The following is a 25,799-nucleotide window of genomic DNA, read 5'->3' as shown; positions in this document are numbered from 1 at the left end:
GTATTAAAATTTCCCCCCAGGTATAAATTAACCAAATAATACAGCATAAAAGTAAGCATATTGAGTTTGGGATGTATTTGCTGACAGAAAATGCTGTCACTGTGGAAGGCCTTTTAAAAGGGTGAGCTCCCCTTGGGTACCACTGGTTCTTATTGAAATGCTGATGTCAGCTGCTCCTTTCTGTGGTCAAGGTCTCATTTCTCTGGTGACAGTGGTGTCCTTCCTGATGCCCTTCTGAGGTCCCTCAAAGATCGTTGGTTCCCCTTGCCTACCCCACCTGGCTGCCTCTCTCCTCCCAAACCTTCTGTGCCCAGAGACTGTGTTAGATTTGTCTGTTTTCAGCCCGCTTGGCACTGAAGCCACTTCCTTCTCTCTCAGATTGTTCATGTTTCTTTGAAAGATCTGAAGTCATTCTGGTAGCAGAATGTGCTTTGCCCTAAGTCTGTAGCATGTAACTCGGGCACTGTAGTTAGAACAGAGATGGAAGGCAGAGCCCATGTTCTTTATCTTAGTTTAAGGGAAAATGAAAATACAAAGGTTTGAAAAAAATCTAGTATCAAGTTAAAGTGTAAAAGAATTCAAGCTAAATGACCCCCTTTTGTAGAGCCCAGGGGACCATTTGGTCGTGAGGAAGGATGCATCTCTTCTCAGAATCCACTCGTCTGCCCACGCTTCCTGAGCAGCGGTGGGCAGAACCAGCGTGCCAGTGTCCAGCCGGCGTGGAGCGCGTGACGGCGGCAGACGTGTCCGTCCGCTGTGACAACACTCAGAGCCCTTCGCTGCACTTGCCTTCCCCACAGCCTGTGAGGGGGTGCCGGGCTTCTGGGGGTGCAGCGTGTCTGCGCCCTTGCCCTGCATCTCTCCCCGCGCTCAGCCCTTGAGAGCGAAGCTCAGACGCAGCTGAGTCTGATCCCCACGGACCAGCTCTGGGCTGCCGCTCAGTGCCGGGGGGCAAGTTGCTGTCTGGGCACCTGGCACTGAGCCGTGTGTGACTTGCCGGAGCAGCATAGGGCTGGAGAAGTTCCCAACGGCACCTTCCGGGCGGTCCTCACCATCCCAAGCCCCACTGGTGGGGGAAGCCTTACACGTGGCAGAGCAAAACCGCTGGTGTTGTGTTTGCGGGTCAGAAGAGGGGACCATGAAAACGAATAGTAGATGCTCAAGACGGGTGGGATACAGCAGGACAAGGAGTGGCTTTAACACTACTCCTGCCTCTTCAGGTTGCCCAGAGGAAGGAAGTCAGAAGCCTTTCCTCTCTCGATCCGGAGGTCCTGTCTGTTTTTGTGCCTCCTTTCGTCAGTCAGGAGGACAGTCACGTGGCGGGGGCGAGCTGTGGGCATCTGAGCAAGGCCCACCGACTCTCCTTCAGAAAGAAGCGGGAGAAGCCCTGGGCGGAACCCAGGAAAGGCCTCCCGGTGGCCCCGAGAGGGACCGACTTCGCGGACGTCAGCATCCCCAATGGCGTGGACCTGCTTGCCCTGCCGCAGCTGTGCTTTCCAGGTACACCCTGCCCATGGGCCTCGGGGACCAGCGCTGGGTTCTAGAAATGGCACTCAAGAAAGTGCGACAGAGGCGGGCCAGCTGCCTGTCATGGGGTTGAGTTTTCTTAACTCGGGACTTCGGAAGCTAATGACAAGCATGCATAATTTAGTGCATTCCCTGCTTTTGGGAAAGCTCAGTCCTAGATGAGGGGCTGGGTTGCACCGTTTGTACATGGTGTTTTCCAAGGATTTAGCTTTGATTTACTCTCGTCTTCCAGAGGTTTGGCAGATGGGTTAAAAGTATGTCAGTTAGCCTGCCACGGTTCTGACCTGGAGACTGCTTCTCCTTGCTGCACCCTGTTTTCTGTGTTCCCAGGACCAGAAGCCCAGGCTTGTGATTTTTACCCAAACAGGCCTGTTCCTCATATGGGCAGGCTGGTCTTTTGGGGTTTCGTGTTTCAGCGGGCTTTCAGAGGTGATAAAGCAACTGGTGTAGGAAACCCAGGCTTGTTCTAAATGCCTGTCTGGTAGTTCCCCTGGAGAAATCGATGACGTTTCCTGGGCTCAGGGATTACAAACTGGGGATGGGCCTGGACACCCCTTGCCTCCTGCTGTATTTAAAAAAGTCACCACCTCTAGGTAAGGGTTTGTCTACAGGTGGTCCCCATGTTCCTCTCTAGATCCTTCAGAGCACAGACCCAGGGGATAGAGGTGGGTGGAGCTGGCAGGCCTGGATCCCAAGAATTAGCACATCTTGGCATCAAAATGCCACAGCTGACAGTCACAGGAATGTCTTGAATGCAGTGGAAGTTGGTTCACAGGTGGCTCAGGCCTTAAACTGGATACCATGTAACCGTGATCAGATTTCTTCTTTTCTCTTCTGTCTACAGGGGGCGTGTGTGTGGCCTCTGAACCCAAGGAGGATTGTGTCCATTTTCTGGTGCTGACTGATGTCTGTGGGAACAGAACGTATGGCGTGGTGGCTCAGTACTACCGGCCCCTGCATGTATGTGATTCCCATGGGTTGCCTCTGAAAGTAGCTTTAGGTATTTCTTTGTTGTGGTGAAATATGCATAATGTTAACAGTCCCCATTTTAACCATTTTAAAGTGTACAGTTCAGTGACATTGAGTGCATTCACAGTGCCGTGCAGCCCCTACCACTGTCTGTTTCTGAAAGATGTCTGTCTGTCATCTGAAAAGGATACCCCGTACGCGTCAGCAGTCGCCCCTGCCAGCCCTTGGCCCCCACTTGTCTGTGTTCTGCCTCCCCCAGACATTTCATATAAGTGGGAACATGCAGTGTGTGTCCTTCCATGTCTGGCTTCTTACATATAGTGTGATATTGAAAGCTCACCCACCCTGGAGCACGTGGCAGTGCTGTGTTCCTTCTCATGGCCAAGGAGCTTCCACGGTGTGTATAACCACAGTTGGTGATCTGGGGAGTGTCTCTGGGCAGGGCTGCTGTGTGTGAGCCAGCTGGCCTTTGAAGGAGCTTGTCAGGGAAGTGGTGGGCCTGAAGGTACAGGTGATCAGCTGCCTGTGTCCGCTGAGGGTTTCCAGAAGCTAAAGGCGAACTGGTGGACTTGACCTTGCACCCTGGTGGTGCATTGGGGGCGGTCCCCAAGCCCCACCAGAGAGAAGGGCTGCCTACATTCTCTCTGCATTGCCTTTGAGCCTGGGGCAGTTATTTTAGGGTAGAACACCCGAACATATATCACTTTAAGTGTTGGGAGGTAGAAGGTGTAATTAGATGGGTTTCTTCCCCTTATGCTTGTGGAGTAGGGGAAATACCTGCAGACGTCCTTTACGAATGTGCAGGAGTACCACTGTCTCCCTTACGTGCTCTGAGCGCACATCTACACCCTTCTGGACTAGGTCGCCCTCTGCAGTGTACGGAGAGCAGGGAGTCTGCGCCTTGCAGCCCGGTGTGCAGGCTGCTGCCTCTGGGACAGTGGTGCGCTGAGGGGCCAGCGGTGACGGCCTGGCTTCCCTCCTGGGTCGTGCTGGGTGGGAGGCAGGAGAGAGCAGAGCTCCTGCCCCCACATAACCAACGCTTTCAGCTGAGGAAGGACCCAGAAATGTTGGATCATTCAGAAAAGTACTTCTGCAATTTGTGAAATACCTGTTATAAGGAGAAATGTGCATGTTATTTTTATTATTATTAAATATATTTAAAAACAAAGCAAGAGCTCAATTTTGCATTACATCACCAGGTGTGGTGCATAATGTTAACAGTCCCCATTTTAACCATTTTAAAGTGTACAGTTCAGTGACATTGAGTGCATTCACAGTGCCGTGCTGTTCCCTGTACATCTCCCTGTCTGGGGTGTGCATGGCCCCTTTCCTGCCCGTCCCCGTGCCTGCACAGTTTTGGGTGTGCCCTGTGCCCCACATGTGCACTGCTCCTTCCTCTTGGGTATCCTGCTGCTCACTTGGTCTGTTCTGACTGAGGCCCACCCTGCCCTTTACCTGTCCTTTCACTGACTCTCTGACCCAGCCCCTCCTGGGAAGCAGGGATTGTAGTAATCATAACAGCAGCCCACGTTTGTAAGCCACAGGTCCAGTACCACACTAACGCATATGCACAGCAAGTGAGTCTGGGAACTGTTAGCGTCATCCTGTTTTACAGATGAGAAGGCAGTGGCAGAGAGAGGTAAAGTGACTCGCCTAAGGTCACAGCAGCCACTGGGGAGCCGTGGGCATTCATGGACTGGTGGTGGGGCGACTGTGATGCAGCCTGCTATTTCCGGGGTCTCCTTTAACCTGCCTGGCTCACAAAGACCCAAAGGTCACACAGTCCTCAGCTGAAGCTATCGTCAGGCTGTGAAGCACCCCACAGAGTCCCCCACTGGGGTCCGGATTGGGGGCCCTGCAGCAAGCTGTGCCTTCTGCTTGGGTCCGACCGTTCCATTGGGGGTGCTGCATCTCCCGGGCTGCAGGCCGCCCTGTGGCGGGGATATGGCCTATCATCTGTCAGCTCAGTGCCCAGAGCGGAGCAGGCACGTGGTGGGGCTCCTCGGCCTTGAGGGAAAGGCCCGCTGCTCCTCGTGGCGAGGAACCTACCTGGGGGAGCGTGGTCGGGCATGTGGGGGGCAAGGGCTCTGCCAAGCCCCTGCAGCCCCCCTGCCTGGATGCCGGCACCTCGGAGGGTGGGCGGGGGGGTCTCCCGGCTCAGGAGCTGACGAGTGGTCTCTCTCGCAGGACGAGTGCTGCTTCTACAATGGCAGCGTGCACCGGGAGATGCTGCAGCCGCCTCCAGGCGTGGTGGGCGGCTTTGTGCCCTTCGCGGTGTGCGTGGTCTCCAGGTCCCCCTACTACAGCGCCCTCAAGGACTGCCTCTCCTGGTGAGCCACCGCCGGGCGCCCTCTCGGTCCTTGGCCGCCACCTGCAGTGGGGGAGCGGGCGGGCCTGGGTTTGGCGCAGCAGCTCTTGTGAAAACCCAGACTCTTCTGGAAATAATGCTGCAGGGAACGGGTAGACAGGAAAGGAAAGATGAAGTCAGACCATTGGCCGCGAAGTTCGTGTGTGGATGGTTTAATTGTTGCTTTAGGTGATGTAAATCAGGAAAAGTTATTTTCCTGGATGAGCAAGTCAGAGGCTGCTATGTTACTCTAATGAGTTTATTCACATTTTCTGGGTAGAATTTTTAACTGTCTAAATGCTGATACTAAGTAGAGGGCCTGAGGCTGTAGAGAATTTTTAAAAACTTGGGAACGTTGCACTGAACCCGAGCAACTCCTATTGTCTGGGGTGTGATTGTAATGTCGGGGAGTGTGATTGTGGTGTTTTGGGGTGTGATTGTGATACCATTTGGGGTGTGTGGCTGTGGTCTTGGAGTCTGGGTGTGGTGTCAGAGGGTGATGGCGGTGCTGTCGGGTGTGATTGTGGCCTGTTGGGGGTGTGGTTGCGGCACATGGAGGCCCCCAGGACAGACACGGTCCAGCCCCACTGGGTGTGTGCTCTGCCCTCTGGTTCTCACAGGGAGCGGTCTCAGCTTGTGGTGGGTGGATTAAAGAGGAGGGCAGGCAGCAGAGGGTCCTCTTGCTGCCGTGACCCGACGACGGCCACGGCCGCTGCCCCGCAGAGGACGATCCTGTTGGACCTCACGTCTTGGTCGCAGGGGTGGGCAGATAACCAAGTGAACCGAGCGGGAGTCCTTCCTGATCCGACTGACAAGCTGAAAGTCAAATTCCAGCCTCGAAAGGTTTTATTTTTGAAAACGTGGCTGGCGTTTTGACATAGTTTTGGTGTAGTCTGTGTTTTCTTGACATAGACCTGCAAGATCTGGGAGAACAGAGCTGACATGGTCCTGCTCCGGAGGGAGTTGACCCCGGGTTAGCCCAGGCTTTATCAAATGCAATGAATGGGGAAGAGCCAGGTGGCTTCCGCCCTCACCAGGCAGGTGGGATGGAGGCAGCTGCCCACCTTCCTGGTCTTTCTGAAATGTGCTCATTCAGTGACTGACCTTTTGTAGTGTGATTGGCAGCAGACATCTTCCTGCATGACATTATTGCAAACGTATATTTAACTTGAAAAGTGTGTTAATTTTTCGTGTTTCTCGAGTTTTTTCTCTTTTAACGGTCACTGCTAAATAATCAGGACTAGAAAATTCTGCTAGAGAACTGCAATGGCAGAAATTATAAGTGCCATAAAGAAACATAAACTATATGCTTTCAAAAATTCAGTCCACTATAGTGATAATGTATAAACTATGCCTCCCTAATGTCAAAAATTGGGAAAGAATGTATTTAGTCTTTTGGGGAATTAGATCAGCAGATTTTTTTCCTTTTAAAACTTATCTTCATGCTATTATATTTTTATAATAGATGCAGATATGGAGGACTCTGTGTGCTGGGCATGTTTTTCATTGTCTCCTGCTGGGGGTGGCGGCCGTGTCCGGTCTACCTTGGGAGGAGTGAAAGGCGGGGGTCCTGGGCAGCCGCTGGGACTGCCTGACCGGGGGGTCTGCTGGGCCTTCTGTCAGTTCCATGGCTGCCCTGGGCGGGCACGGTGGCAGCGTCCAGCCTAGTGCGCCCCTCCTTCCCCATCTGGACTCCCTGGCTGAGGGATGAGCTGCATCTCATTGGCCCCCATTGCCCCGGACCCCAGGGCCAGCCCAGGACCTGCCATATATAGTAAATCGTCAAAAATATCTGTCAGGTGAACAATTAAGGCAAATGAGTGAACAAATAATTTTTTTGGAGAACGCACAAGACCATCTGCTTTTGTAATCTTAGAAAAGTAGTGTTCGTAGGGCTTTTCCTTTATGTGTGTGCACACTTTCACGTGTACTTTCACATTTAAAGTCCTAAAAATCACCTGTACTGAGGTGTAATTGACATTCAGTAGAACCCACCCACTTTGAGTGTATGCTTGGCTGCTTCACCAACCAAAGACAAGGTGAGGAACCTCACCGCCCTCAAGATATGGGGCATTTCATCACCCCCCAAGGGTCCCTCACGTCCCCTTTGAGTTCCCAGTCCCTCTGCCCCCAGGCCACCACTCACCCACTGTGTTTTAAAATTTATATACGTAAAAAGTCAACACATTGTAGAAACAGATTTTCTCATACACTTTGAAATGTTTACTTCCTATTGAAGTATGACACATGTAGTAAAGTGTGTCAATTTCAGTGACTCTGCAAATTGAATGCACCTTTGTAAACATCTAGCTTAGGAAGCAGAACGGGCAGCACTCCACCCCCGACCCCTCTGCCCCTCTGTCCCCAGCAGCCACGCTCCTGTAAGTCTGACATCCAGATTTTTCTGCCATTCATGGAAAATCCAGCATTGCTGGTGTGGCCCCTTACAGAGGTTTCAGCTTTGATTAGAAGTCCTACGGATGATAACTGGATTCTAACATCTTATTTCGTGTTTTTTTTTTTTCTTTTAAAATTTCAGTTTATTGACTCATCTGAAGTTCTGTAAAGATTTTGAAGTTGACAATCATATCAGAGATTTTGCTGCAAAATTATCTCTCATACCTAGCCCGCCCCCTGGACCGCTGCATCTGGTAATTAAATCTGGAATTATGTTTTTCTTTGCTAATAGTGAGAGTGATACGATGAAGATGGTTTAAGTGTTTTAAACTATTTCTTAAGTTCTAGCTTTGCTTAAATTACTCTTATCAAATTCCTGAGAGAGGCATTTTATATGCTTTTCTTTTTCTGAAGGTGAAGAGTCAAATGTGTAGGCTTGAGTTCTGCGGAATGCCTCATGATAGATACGCGTGAGTAGTAATAGGCCTTTTAGTGGTTAACATGTCAGTTCATTACTTGGTAAGTGGAAAACACACAGAATTCACTTGAATTATGAATTTACCTTTTGTTTATTTGTCTGGAATATTGGGAATTATATTTAATTTGTTAGTATTTTCTCCTGTCCAGTGTGATTCTTGAAAAGTATCTGGTTTTATATCTTTTGTTGCCACAGCACCGCTGTGATATTTAATTAATGAATGAGTATTTCCCAAACTGGGCCTCGTGGAAGACTGGTGCTCAGCTGTTCCTGGCTGTTCACAACACGAGGGCTTTAGGGTCAAGGAAAGTCAGAGAAAAAGTCAGCCCACATACCCCTTTTAAGTAACAGGTCAGACGGCTAAGCTGTGTGATGGAACATGCTTTGCTCAACATTTTCCAAACTAGCTTAACCACAGGATGCTTCCATTTTTAAAGATCAGACACCCATTAAATAAACACTGAAATGTATAGTAATTGTTGAGTTGGTTTCATTACCTTAGTCCCTTCTGGAGGATTCTACATATAAATCTTGGTTCTCTACACTTTATTATTGGCAGTTGAAACATTAATTTTCTTTATCAGGAGATATGTGATAAGCACTTAAAATGTGTATTTTAAATATTACCTTAAACCCTGAAGTCCTTGGGGGGAGCATCCTGCCAGATGCGTTCTAGGCCCAGGGTCAGAGCAGGTTGCCTGCCCACATGGCTCCACTCCCAGAAGCCTGTGTAGGAAACATTGGATTCTTGTTTTGCGTGAGGTACACAACTTTATTATGTGGATAACTGGTAATTTTTTACTGTGCAGTGAAGTCATCACAATTTGCATTCTTGCTCTGTAAAGTTGGCAAGTGTCCACTGAGTGCCCGATGTAGCGGGGAGCACCCCGGAGGTCTGAGTGGTTTTGGGGTGACTGATGTGTTGGGGTCTGCCTTTGAACATAAGTAATGGTGCCAGCTTTCTGTATCTCAAATCTTGAATTACTATTTGGTCCCTTCCTCTCTCACATCCCCAGTTGGAAAGTTCACTGGGGGTCGCTCCTGACCCCCTTCTCTTCACTCCACGCTCACCCCACTGCTCCCATGGGACCGACCTACCTCCAGCATTTACTTCCAGTGCTCATGGCCACTGCCCCCACGTGTTCTGGCTGCCAGCTTCTCCCACATGCGTGACTGGGGGAGCCGCTGCTCTGTCCACTTCCACTCCTGACCTTTCATTAGTTCATCGTTTGCACAGTGGCCGGAAAGATTATTAAATCTACCAGTTGGGCTCTCCTTTTATGCCTAACACCCCACAGTGGTTCTCGCTGTGTGCCTTCACCCAGCCCTGTGCCCCTGGCCCTGTCACCATGCAGCTCTGTGTTGGGTCGCTCACCCCTTGCTCACTGTTCTCGGGGCGCATGGGCGGCTGTGAGTCCCTCACAGGTGCTGGTGTGCGGCTCTTGCGCGTGTTCCCAGAAGGGACCACCCTGCTCGTTTTCTCATGGCCGGCTCCTCGTCTCCCGGACCATCTGCCTCCTGTTCTTGGAAAGGCCTCTGAGCCGTCTCCCACCCCCACTCCCCACCCAGCGCTGTCCTGCACACTCGGCGCAGTCTGTAGTTAAGGCTTGTGTTTGTGTTTTTGTTCAATGTCCGTTTTCTTCATTGAACACTGAGCTGCACGAGGGCAGAGACTCTTCGGAGCTGTGCATCTGGGGCTTTCTACCGTGGCCGGCACGTGACCGCTCCAGCAGCTGTTCAGCGAGTGGGTGAAAAGTCGAACCAGGCTTCAGTATTAGCCAGTAGCGTTCATTAAATCCGACTCTGCACGTAGGTCTGGTCAGTCGGTCTGAATGAGCCGGGTCTGGGTCAGCTTGTCACAGTGACCCTTTCTTGAGAAGCCCAGTCAGCTGTTGGGTCCAAGTTGATATAATGGTCACGATCTGTTTTAGGGGATATTGTGTAATAGCTGTTTACTGTTTTGAAGACATCTGTGAGGTCAGTGGAAGCCAAGGTCCTCATCTGATCAGGAGCCCGTTCAGCAGTATTTCCCAGAGCCCCCGGAAACGAATGTCCATTTAGAGGCCGTCGTAGAGAACGGTCCTGAGTTCTGGCGTCTGCCCAGCGTGCACGCGCCCTGCTGCAGCGCTGTTACCTCCCATTCCAGGTCGTCGCCGACGGCGCTGACGGGGGTGAGGGGCCCAGTTCAGCACGACAGCAAAGGCATCCGGGCCCCTCGTCCCTGGGCCTCTCTGCTTGCCTGCCCACTAACGGTCTGATTCTCCTTGCTCCCCAGGCACGGGCACTGCTGGCTGTGCCCCATGAGACGCACACCTCCCCTCTTACTGTGCCTCAGCCATTTCTATGTTGCTTTGTATGTGGACCTGTTATTTTTCTGGGGCTCCAGTCAAGCTGAAATTTGGAAAGTATTTACCTGAAAGATGTCCCTCTTCTCAGTTTTTCTGTCTGTGAAGTGGGTGGAACAATGGAACCCATCTCAGAGGGTGTGCGTCTTCATGCCGTGAACACCACCCCTGGGTCCGAGCTGTCCAGGGCTTGCCGGCGTCCCACGTTGGTGGTGAGCTCCCGTGCTTGGTTCTTATCTTTGATTGGGTGACTGGCAGGCACATTTACTTTTGAAATGTTGAGGAGGGTTTTTCATTAAACTTCACATTTATAAATAGTTCATCACAACTTGGACATTTAACTCTATTTTGTTTTATTTTTGAATATAAAGAATCTCATTGTTGAGTGACTCCGCCTGCCTTTCCACGTTTCTTATTTCTGTAGGCAAATGGGTAACAAGGAGGCAGCGAGGCCCCAGGTATGCTAGGAGGCCCTTGGAAGCGTCCTTGCTATTGGAAAGCATATTCTGTTGTTTTCAGTATGTTTTTGGCATGAAAATACACTTAGAACCATGCCTTGGCAGACCGTGAGGATGTGTGAGCAGTGAGTGTGGCGCTCGGTAGCCTGCACCCCGGGGCTCTGTCTCTCTGGGGAGGGCCACCCACCCGCAGGCGGCTGGCCCGGGCTCTCCCTTCCCTTCCTTCCCCCCAGTGCTGTGCCCCCACTGAGCTCACTCCCCTCTGCCCGCTCTGGGCGGTCCAGGGCTGGGCGGGCCCCGGGGCGTCAGCCTGCTGCCCCAGCTCTGGCCCCTGATCCGGCCCCTCTGCGGAGGGGCCTCTGCGCCCTTGAACATGGAGCCTGTTCTGTGGGTACCAAATTTGAAGTGTCATCTTAAAATAGTATCATTTAGAAAAATCAAGTGCCTTTCTTCAAATTTTTGTGAATTACATGTTTTTAAGGAGCTCTATTAAATTGAAAATACTTAGAGAATACATAAGTAGTAACTGAGAATAATGTATACCAGCTAAGATGAATTTGAACAGGCTTGATGTAGAATTTGTGCTAATTGGGACGTATTATCTAGGTGTCATTTTTTCTTTGTTTTGCCAACAAACAGTTTGCTAATTAATGGAAGAATTTAAGGAAGTTTGGCTGAAAAAGATGTGAAGCACTTTATGTATGAACCATACTTGGCAGCTCTGTGTCTCTAGACTGTTTGATTATTCTGTGACTTACAAGGCAACAGCACGCATCTTCAAAAAAGTTTTCTAAGTCAGGTGCTTTCTGTGTCCAAATAGTGAATGTTAGTGCGTTTCAGCCTCCACTGGAACTAATTATGGAAATTGGCCATGGCAGATATTCAACATGAAACCACTACAGATCGTGTTTCCCTCAAGGGCGGACCCCGAAAGCCCGATCATCGACCTGGACCTCCACCTGCCGCTGCTGTGTCTCAGCGCCGAGAAGGTGCTGCAGGTAGGCACCCCCCCCACCCAAGAGCGCCTCATGCTGCCGTCTCACTGGGGCATCAGAGCTCCTGTCATGTTAGAGGGGAGTCACATGCAGGCATGCCCCACAGGGTACAGTGTACCGGGGATGTTTATTGTTTTGCTTAAAGTTGATGTCCACTGCCAGTGTGCACTGTTTGTGAACAGGGTTTTCTGTGGGGCAGGGTGGTCTTCATTTGGCAGGTGGAGTGGGGAGAGCAGGGTGACGCCTGCAGGGCTCCTGGTCTTGCTGGTGGCACACTGCAGGGGTGCCTGGAGTGTGCACATGGTCTCATTGGCCCCCCAGGTCCTCACCTGCCTTCTCACGGAGCAGCGGGTCGTGTTCTTCTCCTGCAGCTGGGCACTGCTGACACTGGTGGCCGAGTGCTTCATGGTCTACCTGCACCCTCTGCAGTGGCAGCACACCTTTGTGCCCATCCTGTCCCGGCAGATGCTGGACTTCGTCATGGCGCCCACGTCCTTCCTCATGGGCTGCCACCTTGACCACTTTGAGGAGGTCAGCAAGGTGAGGCGTTGCCATTGGGGTTACGACGTTAGGTTCTTGTGAGTGCCTGGCGAAACTGCTGGGTGTTTACTTGGAGGTGCCCCGAAGGGACGTGGGGAGAGGGCAGTCAGAGTGCCTTCGTGCTCCAGGCGCCACACGCACGTGGCAGAGCATCTCCTTGTCCCTGTACCATTCCCGGTGGGTCGTGGCGGGGGTGTTCACGGCCGTGGCCTCCTGAGGGCCAGCGCCCCGTGTCGCTCAGTCCACTTAAATTCACCCCAGCTCGCACGGCTTCCTGCACATTTTCAGTGAGGAGGCTGCAGGGGTCAGAGTGCGTGGACCCGGCTTCAAGCCTCGCCCCCACCGCTTCCTGGGTCTGCAGCCCTGAGTGAGTTACTCGCTGAGCCTCTGTGGCTGCCTCTGTGAAGTGGGCCTGGCATGTCCTCTTGGGCAGTACTGTGAGCCGAGGGCGGCCACTGCTAATGCTCGGCACACGGCTGGGGCATGGTGGATGCAGCTGCTTCGGTACAGTCTCATATTTTTCTTTCCTTTTTTCTTGATGACGCTTCTGCTGTTCATTAATACCGTGGACTGCCTTCCTCCCGGGACACGTGTGGACGTGCAGTCTGTTGTCAGCTTGTGGGTCCTGCCGCCTTCAGTGGCTGTCTACTCCCTGTCTACTCCCTGGGATCATATTAAACCCTTCAGTGTCCCAGTCATAAGAGGGCATACAGTTGATCCTTGAACCAGCTGTAGGGTCAGGGACTGACCCATGTGGCCGAACATCGGCATATAACTTCAGACTCCCCAGACACTTACCTCTAATAGCCTGCTGTTGCCCGGAAGCCTTACTGATGCCACACATAGCTGAAGAACACGTATTTTGCATGTTATATGTATTGTGTACTGTATTCTTACAGTTAAGCTAAAGAAAATGTCAAGAAAATCATAAGGAAGAGAAAATACATTTATAGTATCTGTACAGTATTTACTGAAAACAGTCCACGTGTAAGTGGACCCGTGCAGTGTGCCAGCGTGGTTAATAGGGCAAGGATTGGAGGAGTCGGGACAGCACCTGGCATACAGTAAGTACTTAGTAAGTGGCAGCTGTTCTACTGTAAAGATGACTGGAGGTGGCATACATTTAGATGGTGGGCTGATATCATGGGTTGGTAGTAAATATTGTGATTTTGCAGCAGGCAGAGCACGTTTGGTTTTTTACAGTAGCTTTATTCACAAGGTATACATGACAGAGTTTACTCCATTAAAATGGACAGTTCAGTGGCTTTTCGTACTTTATACAGGTGTGTCAACCAATTTTAGATTATTTTCATCAGCCCACAAAGAAACCCTGTGTACACTGGTGGTCACCCCGTTCTGTCCTCCCCCAACGCCTGGAACCAAGACTACTTTCTGTCTCTGGGTGTGTCTGTTCCATATACGTGGAATTTATGTGAATGGGGCCATCCAATATGTAGCCTTTTGTGTCTGGCGTCTTTCATGTAGCATACTATTTTTGAGCAAGTAGCAGGACTTTATGTTGCTGAATAGGTTCCGATCATATGAATCTGCCATTTTGTTTATCCCTTCATCAGCGGGTGGACATTTGAGTTCTTTCTGCCTCTTGACTGTTGGAATGCAGCTGTGAGCATTCATGTACAAGTTCTTGTGTGGATATATGTTTTGTTTACCTCGGGTACATACCTAGGAATGGAACAGCTGGGCCCGGTGGCTGCCCGGTGCTGAAGGGTCTGAGAAGTGGCTACACTGTTTTACAGCAGCTGCACCATTTTACATTCCCACTAGCAATGTAGGAGAGTTCTGACCTCTACACCTCCTTAGCAACACTTGTTATTATCTGTTTTTGACTCTAGCTGTCCTGGGATGTGAGAGGTGGTATCTTGTAATTTGGATGTGTGTTTTCCCAGTGACAGCAAGGGTGAGGACCTTTCCGTGTGCTGTTGGCAGTTCCGAGTAGCTTTTCATTGTGAAAATTTCTAAGTGAGCACAAACATGAGAGGCACACACACGGTCTCCCAACTTCTGCCATCATCAGTCATCAGGTGCAGCCCCGCTGGCCCCGGAGCATTTTAGAGCAAATCCCTGGAGCAGTGGGGAGCTCTGTGCTTGGCGCAGGGCCCCTGCTGCGGAGGAGCCGGGCTTCTCCCTGTTCTTGCCACAGTGAGTGACTCACCAAGCGACAAACCGGGAAGAGGCTGTTCAGCCCTTTATGGAAGGAAGGGAAAAACACGACCCCCTCTGCTTTGCAAATGAGGAAAATGCAGGCCATGCTCTGAGGTTTAAAACTGTGTCTCTTCTTTTAGTCATTAGGGAGAAAGCCATCTTGTTTCAGGTCCTCCGGAAGGCAAACTGTTGGGCACATGTGCAGCTCCAGCCAGCAGTTAGAAGGGGAGCCTTTTCAGGGATTTACCTGTTCTGGTAGATTTCAGGACAAGCCACAGACTTGTGTGGGCTTTGGGGTTTGGAGGTTTTCGTCGGTGGTACTGGGATCTTGGAGGTGCCCTGTAGGGTGTTTGTGCCAGACTTGCTTTACGAGGCAGGCCGTGCGCCTTGCCCAGGTGGCGGTCTGTGTGTTCGCGCATCAGGGATGAAGTGGGCAATGGAGGCCTTCAGAGAGGCACCAGTGTCACATTCCGGGAACTGTTGGATTACAGAACTCAAGTGTGTGACTTACGTGTATTTTGTCATAGATAAGACCTTACAAGTAACCCATATATATTTAAAAAATGCCAAGTGTGTGTGGTCACCAGTTCTTAGAGGGGTGGAGCTGGCTGGGTAGCTAAGTAGACATGCTAAGTGTTGAAAGTCAGGGGTGCTCTCACTGGAGTTCTGGAATGTTCTCTCCAGGCTCCCTCAAGTAGTATGCGCAGTGTGTTTGCACCAGGGTAATTGAGAGCCTGACAGCATGCATTGGAATCCTGACTCAAAGAAATGTTATTTAATCAAATTTATCTTGTTAACCTAACTCAAGGTATGTACTGCATGGTTTAGCAGAGATAGGACAAGGCTTTGTGTGCATATTACATAGGGTGATTTAATTAATAGTGACACTATTTTTGTCATTGCAAAATGTGTTTTCAAACACATATGCAAATTTAGAGTCTTCCATCAATCTTTACAAACTTATTTTTTAGGAAGCCGATGGTTTAATTATGATAAATATCGATAATGGAAGCATCAGCTGCTCCAGTGACGATGACATTGGCATTCCTGACATCCCCCTCACGGCAGCACAGACGTTCATTCAGAGGTAAATGCAGAAGTGGTGTGTGTGTGGCAGTGTCTCTTCAGTTCTGAGGCTCTTTTCCAATCTTATGTTGCTCATAGGTGCTTTGTGTATTTACCATTTTGGAAATTACTTGTGAATGTTTAAAAATAAAAGTCATTTGTCTTCACTTTGATCTTTTCTAAATACTGATTACGACCCCACAGAGTCAGGTGGCAGTCACATGCCCTGAGAAACCTCCCGTGCCAACTGTGCCCCAGGATCCCAGGTCTGGGACCTGCTCTCCCCCGGGGCAGGACAGTGGGACAAGGCGGCTCTGCCGGGAGCCCTCAGCCGGCCCTGAGGGAGAGCGCCTCTGTCCTGTTGTCCCTCCGCCCTCCAGGGCTCCGTTGGAGCTCTGACTCTCCTGTCTCACCTCACACCGTTCGGTGCTCCATCCCCACTGCTAGGCTTCATTGGCCCTAACCAGGCATCAGCAGACTTCTTCCAAAGGGCCAGGCTGGGCTGCTTTCCCTGGAGGAGGGCGATGACCTGCTCAGCCTGGCGAGATGGGCCCTGGGGCTGCTCCGCAGGCACTGTCCCCGTGGGAATCCGATCTGATAGTGGGGGAGAGCCTGCTTTCAGGCCTCCCTGGCACTGCAGACGGCCTGGCGGTCTGCACGGGGATACCCGAGGTCCTGGGCCTGGCCTGAAGGCTGCTCGTGGCGTTCCCCGCCCAGCGGCTGTGCTGTTCCGGGAGACGCCTGGATGCCGTTTGGAGCGCATCAGCAAATGACCTTTTCCTTCATTGCTTGTTGGGGGATCAGGTGAGGGAGCCGAGGAAGCCCCCAAGGATGGGCAAGCTGTAGACAGGCTTGCAGGCTTCCCTTTTCTGATCTCTGACACCTCTGTGTTAGTCAGCTGGGGGCAGTTGACACAAACACCACTGAAACACAGTGCTGGAGGCTGGGGGCCCAGGTCAGGCCGGGGCAGGGCCTGCTCCCCCGAGGCCTTGCTCCTTGGTGGCAGGTGGCATATTCTCCCATGTCCTCCACTGCTCATCCCTCTGGGCGGGTCTGTGTTCTGATCTCTTCTCGTAAGGGCACCAGGCAGAGTGGGTCAGGGTCGCCCATGTGACCTCAGTTCCCTTAATCATCTCTGTGAAGACTCCCTCTCCACACATAGTGCTGGGGGCTAGGACTCAACATATGAATTTGGGGGACACAACTCGGCCCATAACCCCTTGCTATCTATTCTGCCTGGATGATTTCTGCAAATTATATAGAAGTGCAACCTTTATTGTGCCTCCCATCTTAAAAAAATTCACGAGGCCACACAGCCAGAGCACAGGTGCGAGGCCTGTCCTCCCGCGGGCGTGGGCGTGGAGCGCACAGGGTCTCCTCTGTGGCCGCTTGCTGGCTTGTGCTCAGGGGACCCGCGCAGGGCGTCCTGGTAGGAATGCCTCCCTGCATGAACTTCGAAGGTGAAACCTGCATTCCTGTTGCCTGTTTACTTTCTGATAAGCGTGGGTGTCCCGCCTGACTCTGGGAGTGTGACGTTCTAGAGCTGGTGCTTGGCAGCATCTGGTGCCACTTGTCAAGTGCTCGCGTGGTGGGGCGTCCCCAGTAAGACGGGGGTCTCGCTTTGTCCATGGTTAGTGTTAGCAGTTGAGAATATGCACAGCGGGTTGTATTCCCACTGGCGAGACCCCACAATGGTGGGTGTTGTGTCTTACTGTCTCGCCTGGGAGACTGTTTTATAAACATGAACTAGCCCGTGTGCAGTCAGGGGCGTGGCTGTAAAAGGCCGAGACTGTGACCCAGGCACAGCCAGTGTCCACTCCCACGTGGTGTCTGGCTGGAGGGACAGGGAGCCCTGCCCCTCTTCCTGGTAGGAATGTCTGCCTCCATGAACTTAGAAGGTGAAACCTGCATGCTTGTGCACTCCACGCCCACCATCCTGCTCCCTGTCACCCTCTCTGCGGTCTCTGCCTCAGCTGGATCACAAGTGTGTTGGCTGGGTCCTCCCTGCCCTTCCCGACCCGAGGCGGCAGGGACAGGGACCCTTGCCGCTGACGGGCAGAGGCCAGCTCAGGCTGCCTGGCTGAGTGCGCAGGTGGGAGGGAAGCAGGGCTCCAGGCAGAGGACAGCCATCAGCTGATGGATTGTCCCCAGTTCAGTGGCGTTTCACTGAAGCCCAGTCCCCATGGCATCCTGTGTTCTGCAGGTGAGTGACCAGCGGGGGCTGAGAGAGAGCATTGCAGTGGCTCACACTGCCCCCAGCGAGCGGTCACCTGAACTGGTCTCGGCTGAGACATCCTGGTGCCAGCGGCAGCTTCCCTGTTCCAGCCAGTTGGGCCCAGCAAGCCTGCCAGCACCCACCCCGTCTGCTTATGGGCCTGTGGGCCCTGCTTTTCACCTGTCAGGTCTAGGGTCCTCGGCGCGGGCCTCTCCACCCACCAGCCTGGCCATTTCTGAGCCGTCTCCCTGCCTCCCCTCCCCATTATGTCACAGTGTGTGCATTTTCTGCTTTTCTGTTTCTTCTGTTCAGATGCAAGCCCCACACCGGGACTTTGCATGTTTGCTTTTCATCCCACACCCGGACAGTGCCTGGCATGTAGCAGGGGCTCAGGAAATACTGGTGGGAGGGATATGAGCTGGGCGTGTTTATTTGTGTGTTTAAAACTGCAGACCTGTTTGCTGGCTTCTGGAGTCTCGTCTGAAGGTGTGGCTGTGGGTAGTGCTGGGAGGCTGGGCTCTGTTAGGTGCTGGCTCATGGTTACAGAGGTAGCTGGATCCCTGTCTCCAAGTACCTCCCGAAGAGTAAGTGGCCGTCCCCTGGTGGGTCAAGAATGGTGACACAGGACGCTTGGTACATCAGGTCCTGCCTGCAGGGCGTGGGCACAGGAAGCTGCTGGGGAGAGGCACCATCCTTCTGGGGCAGCCTGACCTTGCCAGCTGAGAGGTGGCCCCAGCTAGAAACTCGTGGCTGTCCTGGAAGCCCAGTTAGAGCAAGGGGGGTGGAATGATTCAGCCCTGATAAAAATGTGCATGGTCCAAAGTCAAGACCTTTGTGATTTCTGCACCAATAAGCTGTTTACACTGGGGGGTGGATGCCTTTTTATGAACCCCCAAAAGTTATGGAAAGGTACCTGAGCCTCCTGAAAGTGCCGACCTGCCTGGTGAGAGCGAGTTCCCTTCCCAGCGTTCCCTGCCAGTAAACTGGTCCCGTAACATAGTGCCTGTGGTCAGCATCTGTGTGCCCCTTCCCAGGGTCCAGAGCCTGCAGCTGCACCATGAGCTGGATCTTGCCCACCTCTGTGCCAGCACGGATCCAAACAGTGGGCGAGCCCGTAGGCGGGCCTGGCAGCAGCGCCTCAACGGCCAGATACAGCAGATCACCCTGCAGCTGCTGGTCAGCATCCTCAGGTATGTGCGGCCATTTCTAGTGTCTGTGAAAGGTACCCAGCCGACTCGCAGCTCCACGGTGGTGCAGCCCCCGAAGCTCAGGGAACCAGGAGGCGAGAGGCGCCCCCACCACCGCCAGTTCTTTCCTTGTGATGGTCGCATATCAGCAGGTCACCGGGAGCCTGTACTTACTCGGACCCTGCCCAGGCCTCTCCCGCAGGTGACCCCTTGTGGGTGACGGTGCTGTGGAAGGCCAGGCGGTCCAGGGTGGGGGGTGGACAGACCATTTCGGGAATGAAGTGCACCCCAGGGAGAGCCGCTGGGCTGGGGATCTCAGGATGCAGCCCGTCGGACAGATGTTTCTTTCTCCGGATTCCTGTGGTTTTCATTGTCTGCTGTCTCCTGTCTGCCGTGCGCTGTCGGGAGCTTACATTCATGCTAGAGTCGGTTAAGGAGCTAGTAAAGTGTGTTTATTTCAGTGACTGACTCGCTATTTCTGGCCTAAATACACAGTCATTTAAGGAACGTATGAGAATGTGTAACTTTGGTGAAGTCAGTCTTAGGAAGAAGCCTTCGGTCTGCCCCGTCCTTCCCGGCTGCCTTCTCCCCGAGCCTGCGGGGGGGGCACTGCAGGGACCCTCCACCTGCGAGCTTAGACCCTTACTTGCTGACCTGATGGCACTGTGACTATTCTAAGTCCCAGACTTTAGTGGCTGCATTCTTTTGGTGTATATACTTACATAAAGCAAATAACTAGGAAAAAATGGAGTGTATTACACACAGGCTGTGTTATCTCTTCTCAAAACAGTGTAATTTGTGTGGATGTAAATATGTTTTCCTTTTCTTTAAAAAAAAGCTCACCAGCAAGTTTTTTTTTTGGACACTTTACAAGCTTGGTGAATTCATTGAAAAGCAGGAAATATGTTTATAGATTATAAAACTTGATCTCCCTTCGATGCAATACTTTTTCCCTCCTGACCGACGGAAAACAGTGACGAGTCACACACTGAATAAGCCCTGTAAGGTTGCTGATTCGGATTTCAGACCATCAATCTAGATCTGGGAGACCACAGGTTGGCCGAAGTGCCCAGAGATTTACAGATAAGTAAATGGGATGCAAAGAGGTGAAGTGGGCCGTGGGGGTCAGGCCGGCTGCCGAGCAGCACAGCCCTCGGGTCCAGCTGCCCCTTCACGTCGGCACCCTGGACTCTACATTTCATTTGTACGAGTGGTTGTTGATTATTGCATTTCCATTGATGTAAAGAGCTGGAGGGCCTGGAGAGAAGACAACAGTGATGTTCCTTCTGGAAGAGCTGTGCTCGAAGTAACAAAACAGCCCGCCCCAAATGTGCCCAAACCGTGCCACTCAGGGGCTCAGAATGATCTGTCTGCAGAACAGGGCTCTGCAAAGTGCGTGCTTCCCATCATTTGTCTGCTAATATGTTTTCATGTATTTCAACAGTAGGATGTCTTTCTCTTTGTCAGGGAAGTAAAGAATCACCTGAATTATGAACACAGAGTATTTAATAGTGAAGAGTTTCTCAAAACAAGAGCTCCAGGGGACCAGCCGTTCTATAAACAGGTAGGAGGCGTGTGGGGTTTGTGTGTGTGTTCTGTCCTTTATGCTTCTCTGTATTTAAACCACGGAGTATTCTCGGCATCTGTTAATGTCTCATTAAGTGTATTAGCTTTCCAAAGTCTGTTTCAGTGTGTCTCCTTCTGATCCCCTAGCCATCTCTCATTTTTTTAATCAGCTTTTTAGAGTGTGATTTTCACGCAGTAAAATGCACGCATTGTAAGTATAGAGTGCTGTCAGTTTTGATAACGGTTTGTGCCTGGGTAACCACCTCGTCTGGATCTAGAGCCTGCCATCACCCACAGCAGCTGGCGTGCCCTCCCGTCGCCGGGGCTGTCTGCCCTGCTGGCCTGTGCTGGCACTCTGCTCCTTTTCTTGGCCAGTCGCCTCCAGGGTTGGGAGGTGGCGCCCTTGTTTCTGTCCCTGTGATGGATGCTCTGGGGGTGTGTGTGTGTGGGGGGTTTCAGTTCTTGTCTAGGAGCGTCAGCGTTCCAGGACTTTGTTTTGGCAGGTGGCTCAGCCACGTGCAGAGCTTGGTCGGTGGGGCTGTTCTTACGCTTTCTGGTGGGCGACAGCAGCCTTTTCTTGAGGCTGGCTTGGCCTCCCACTGTGTGACAGTGACCCTGGGCTGCAGGCGACTCCACGTGGGCTGTGCCGGGCTCACCCATCTCCCGGCAGTCGGGGAGCTCCTCGGTCGTCTCTGCCTGCTCTGTGTGCTTTCACCACATGTGCCTCAGCTCAGCAGGGGCGTGAGCACCCTGTGCAGACTTCCAGAACTCTGCAGGAGGCTCTCCCTCTGGAACCCTGCCCGTGACTCCCGGCGGCCCAGGCCTGAGAGCTCTGGGCTGTGTCCTCGCCCGGGGTCTCCTCCCCACCCCGGAGCCTGCCTGCAGGCAGAGCTGGGCCGCCTCGTCCAGGGGCGGTCTCCCCTAGCCTCCCTGTAGGCTATGGCGGGGAAGGGCCTGGGGACCCATCTGAGCCGTCCTGGCCGTGCGGTAGTGCGAGTCCCCTAATGCAGGTGTAAAGTGGAGCAGCCACTGGCTTCCCGCCTGTCTGTGTCACCTCCTCTGTGGCCTCCTCCCACATTTATGGTTTGCCTTCTGGATTCCACACCTCCCCCACTCCTGCAGACCTAGGCAGGTGCCTGTGCCTGTGAATGACCATCAGCACTGCGAGTGGTGCCTGTCAGGTGTCAGCAGCATGCACCCCACCCCATGGAGGCCCGGCAGAGGAGCCCCAGGACTCCAGGCTGCGGGGTGGGGACACCAGGTCAGAGAAATGTCCGGAACACAGCTCCGGCCTGTTGAATGATGTGCCAGGCCTGCCTGGGCTTCTGGGTCACCTCCTCCTTCTGGTTGGCTCTGTGACCTGCCTCCCGTGATGCCCACAGTGTTCCCACGCCTGGCCCCCCTCTCCTGCTGGGCTGCTCCCCACACGCAGGAATCATGATGGAAACAGGCTGGCTGTCAGGAGTTCACTTTTTGAAATGAGAAGCCAGCAGCTGAGGGTAACGGAGAAGCCAGGCTGCCCAGAAGCAGTCGGTAGCAGACAGGATGTGTGGCCTGGAGGACTGAGGTCCCCAGAGGCGCAAGAGTCCGTGATGAAACTCAGATCATGGCTGCCGCTGTCGTGAGGGGGAAGGTGGTTTGGGCTTTTGAATTTTCTGTGATTTTCAAAGTGCAGAGAGTGGCTGATTTCTTCTGATTGGCTGGTGAGGAACTGGAGGAGGGTCTTGGTGGCTTACGAGGAATCAGAAAGCTACCTGTGTTTAGGAGCTTCTGTCCCGAGGCCAGTGTTGGTGAGAGGCTTTGAGGTCGTGCCGCAGCCCTGCAGCCAGGGGAACGTGCCCATCGTGGTCACCTGCCTCTGTCGTCTGTTCCAGGTTTTGGGCACCTACATGTTTCACTCTTTTCTCAAAGCCCGGCTCAGCAGAAGGATGGACGCCTTCGCTCAGGCGGACCTTAACATGCAGGCGGAGGAGGACAGGTACTCTGGTTGCTGCTTTTCGGACGCACCAATCCTTGGGGCCCCACATGCTCCCGGGAGCATAGTTTTATTTGGGGGGAAAAGCTCCCTGTTTAGAAACCTCTGAGTGGGCCCCTCCGTGTCCTTCTGCTTGGGGTGCTCTGGACGCTCGCCAGGCCGCAGGCCCCGGGGCTGTGCTGCCCTCTCTCTGCCACGTGTTCTCCTGTCCTCGAGGCCTCTTCCTGCCCACCTCCTCTGGGGCGCTTTTCCTGACACTCCTCGCATGGCCTTTATGCCGTGGTTTCTTCTGGGGGCACAGACTGTCTCCTTCAGCCTCCAGCTACACGTGGGGACACTCGGACACGCCCTGTCATCCATGTGTGCACGAGAATATCGGATGCCAGTCACATCAGGGATGATGCCCACTCGAGGCTCACTCTCCAATCATTATTGTAACTGTAAGATAAAGCCTTGGTTTCTCTTCTCGCACCAGAATAAATGGGATACCCATAAGTCCAAGAAGACCAACCACTGAGAAAACGGTCTCGCGAAAACCTTCGCCCTTGCAAGTCGCCCACAGGCGCATGGTGGTCAGCATGCCCAACCTGCAGGGCATCACGGTGCCCGACCTGCTGCCCAGGAACTTGTCACTTCGGGAAGTAGATACTGTGGAGTATGGGGGCGGCACAGTTGGTAAAATCACCCGTTTCTCTGCTGTTTCCCCCCCAGAACTTGGTTCTAATGTTGCAAGTCATTGAAAGAAACCATATCTGTAGAAGGACTGGGTTTTTTTTAGCAGTTTAATAATTTGAAACATTTTTAGAATATTTATTTTGCAAACTATGTTCGTTATAGAAAATTGTTTCTTATCCGTGTTTTCCATCGTCCCATCTCACCACTAAAGACAATAGCTATACAGGTTTGGTGTCCTTCACCTGTACATGTGTGTGTCTGTGTACACGTATGTATCTATGTGCATACATATAATACCTGTGTCCAGATACCACCATCTAATGGGATACGCTGGCTCTGAGGCCCCCAGTGAGTGCAAGCTCTTTCTAGGTCCTGGGGGCAAAGGAGCCCAGGAGCTGACATTGTTGGGATGAAGGGAGGTGATAGACATGGCACCTGGGGTCATTCAGGGTCTTGGCAGGAAGGCAGCAGGGTCCGGGGTGGCAATGGGGCTCTGGGTGTGGACGCGACATGTCTGCAGAGGAGCGGGTGAACACTGAGGCTGCGCGCTGGGGCAGGCGTGTTCCAGGCGGGGCTGGCGAGAGCCCCTCCTGTGTTGAGAGGTGTGGCTGACCTGTGGCATGTTGGCTTGGAGCTCCTCAGCACAGAAATGGCTCTAAAACATGCCTCGGTGTGTGTTGCTCACGTCTCATTTCCACGGGGGCTGCAGCAAAGCACCTCACATGTATCGTCAGTTTTTTATATTCAGGGCCCTTCACCCTGCAGTTCCTGACCCTGGGGTGGGAGAAGTGGTGGGGAGATGTGGGCCCCCCGTGGCTGCTGACTGGTGCCTCCTGCTGAATGAGGAGCGCACCCTGCTGGCTCCAGGAAGGGCCCTGGGTTTAAACAAAGGCCTGAAGACGGGAAACATCCTGGAGGCCACTGCTGGGTCCGAGTCCCCTGCACAGCCACTTTATGGCTGTGTGACCCTGGGTGGGTCGTGTCACCCCTCTGAGCTCACTGCTTTTCTGTAAAACCCAGGGATGCCCTCTCCTCTCATGCTCACTACGGTGGGCATGCCTTCTGCTCTCTGCCCTCTGAGCCTTCTGCTGGAGCCCCCCTGCCCCTCCCAGGACCCTCCCGCTCCATCCAGGCTTCCTGGCTGAGACCCCACCCGCCAGGATGAACTGCAACCTGCAGGCCTGGCCTGTGGTCTCCTGGCTTCCTAGAGGCCCTCAGGTGGTATTTGGTGCAGGGATTGATGGGACACACCTGGCTGAGGTTTGGCTCTGGCACTTAATAGCTGTGTGCCTGGACAAGCAGAAGCCTGAGTTTGCACGTCTGTAAGATGGGAGTGACAACAGCACCCACCTCGTGGAGATGCTGTTCTATGTAAATGATGGGGAAACGAGCCAGTGACTGCGCAGACTCAGCCGTGCCTACCGAGACTCCCTGGCTTAGGTTAATAGCTTAGCGCTCTCACAACCAAATGTTTCAAGTTAGCATGAATAGTTTTAGCAAGTAAACTTAGTCAGCCTTCTCCGGGAGCCATGGAAGCGAAGTGAGGCCCCCGTTCAGCTGGAGGCCTGGTGCTTTCTGGGGGAGGTGCTCAGGTTCTCCCTGTGCGGTGCGCCCAAGGCACAGGAACGCTGAGCGGGACGAGATGATGGTGGGGGACCCGTGTTTATTTTTAGGTCTGTGCTGCTGATACGCTTTCCTTGCCTTAACTCCTCAGACCCTAGTGTGACTCGTCAAGCGACGTACACCTTCAGGATCCCGGAGGTCCACTTTCCCCTGGTGAGCCAGTGCGTGCAGGCCTACTATGCTGACTGCATTTCCCTGCTCAGCAAAGCCATGAGCTTCCTGGCGCCCGACAACTCGGTGCTCCTGGCGAGGTACTTCTACCTGCGCGGCCTCATCCGCCTGATGGAGGGGCAGCTGCTGGAAGCCCTCCTGGATTTCCAGAGTCTGTACAAAACCGACATAAGCATCTTCCCTGCCGATCTCGTGAGGAGGACCGTGGGGTCCCTGTCGGCCCCCCAGCGCGCCCAGGCCGAGCAAAAACCCGAGCTGAGGCGGCTCATCAGCGAGGTCACGGACAAGCCCGGGGAGGCGCCCAAGGCCGACGACCGCGTGAAGAACTTTGAGCTCCCAAAGACGCACATGCGGCTGGACGACTTTGTGAAGAGGGTTCAGGAATCGGGCATCGTGAAGGACGCCCGCACCATAAACCGGCTGTTCGAGGCACTGACTGTGGGTAAGAGGCAGGCGCCAGGGTCACGTGACTTACACGCCTAAGGACAAGTCAGCCAGCGGTCTGGGGAGGTGGGTGAGCGAGGGCTGCCCACCTCTCTGGGCGTCTGCAGGAACCGGAGCAGGCACCCAACCCCAGGTCAGCCTTGCGAACCGTGTGGATGCCCGCCCTGGCTGCCCGCCACAAACCATGCTCTCGGGCCAGGAGACCAGGAAGCTGCCGCAGGGCCTCCCCTGTCCGCTGGGCTCCGTCCCCGCGATCTCTTCCCCTGCGCGCAGGGCTGTGGCATCTGTTGGATGCTTCAGACACCGCCTCGTCCTAACACAGGCTGGAGGGGTCGTGCTGGAGTGTGGGTGGCAGGGTGCCAAGTGAGCAGTTGGCATTTTTGTGCAGAATTGGAGACAAATGGAGAATGGGTGTTGTGGATGTGTGCAGTGGCCACAGGTGAGTGTGGGTGGCCGTGGGTGTGCACGGCAGCCTCTCGGGTTTGCACTGCTCAGTTCTGCAGCGGCCTGGGGGTGCCGTGCCCACAGCCAGCTGGAGTGCAGTGGACATAGTTTCCCTGAAGGGGTGTCCCTGCTCTCTGCCCTCCACTACCGGGGCTTTCTGGCACCCTTCAGCCGCCTCACGTCCGAGGCCCTGCACGTCTGAGGGTGCTGTCCCG

At 53.3% G+C, this 25,799-nt stretch overlaps 1 protein-coding gene across 3 annotated transcripts in view; it reads left to right on the top strand.

Annotated features, from left to right (window-relative positions):
* The window catches only part of DENND3 (DENN domain containing 3), a 53,230-nt gene that overhangs the window by 5,888 nt on the left and 21,543 nt on the right, over positions 1-25,799 (top strand). For 2 of the 3 annotated variants that reach the window (XM_073230258.1, XM_073230257.1), the window contains exons 2-13: positions 1,221-1,500; positions 2,372-2,487; positions 4,684-4,826; positions 7,383-7,494; positions 11,400-11,519; positions 11,838-12,056; positions 15,191-15,306; positions 18,534-18,689; positions 20,154-20,250; positions 22,127-22,230; positions 22,703-22,902; positions 24,617-25,138. In XM_073230258.1, the coding sequence (XP_073086359.1) occupies positions 1,221-1,500; positions 2,372-2,487; positions 4,684-4,826; positions 7,383-7,494; positions 11,400-11,519; positions 11,838-12,056; positions 15,191-15,306; positions 18,534-18,689; positions 20,154-20,250; positions 22,127-22,230; positions 22,703-22,902; positions 24,617-25,138 (2,185 nt within the window). Of the gene's footprint in view, positions 1-1,220; positions 1,501-2,371; positions 2,488-4,683; positions 4,827-7,382; positions 7,495-7,654; positions 7,711-11,399; positions 11,520-11,837; positions 12,057-15,190; positions 15,307-18,533; positions 18,690-20,153; positions 20,251-22,126; positions 22,231-22,702; positions 22,903-24,616; positions 25,139-25,799 lie in introns of those variants that run through there. The other variant, XM_073230259.1, reaches the window with a different exon arrangement.

The sequence above is a fragment of the Manis javanica genome, chromosome 2 (genome assembly GCF_040802235.1).
Source record: "Manis javanica isolate MJ-LG chromosome 2, MJ_LKY, whole genome shotgun sequence".
NCBI lineage: Eukaryota > Metazoa > Chordata > Mammalia > Pholidota > Manidae > Manis > Manis javanica.
This window is presented reverse-complemented; position numbering and strand designations above follow the sequence as displayed.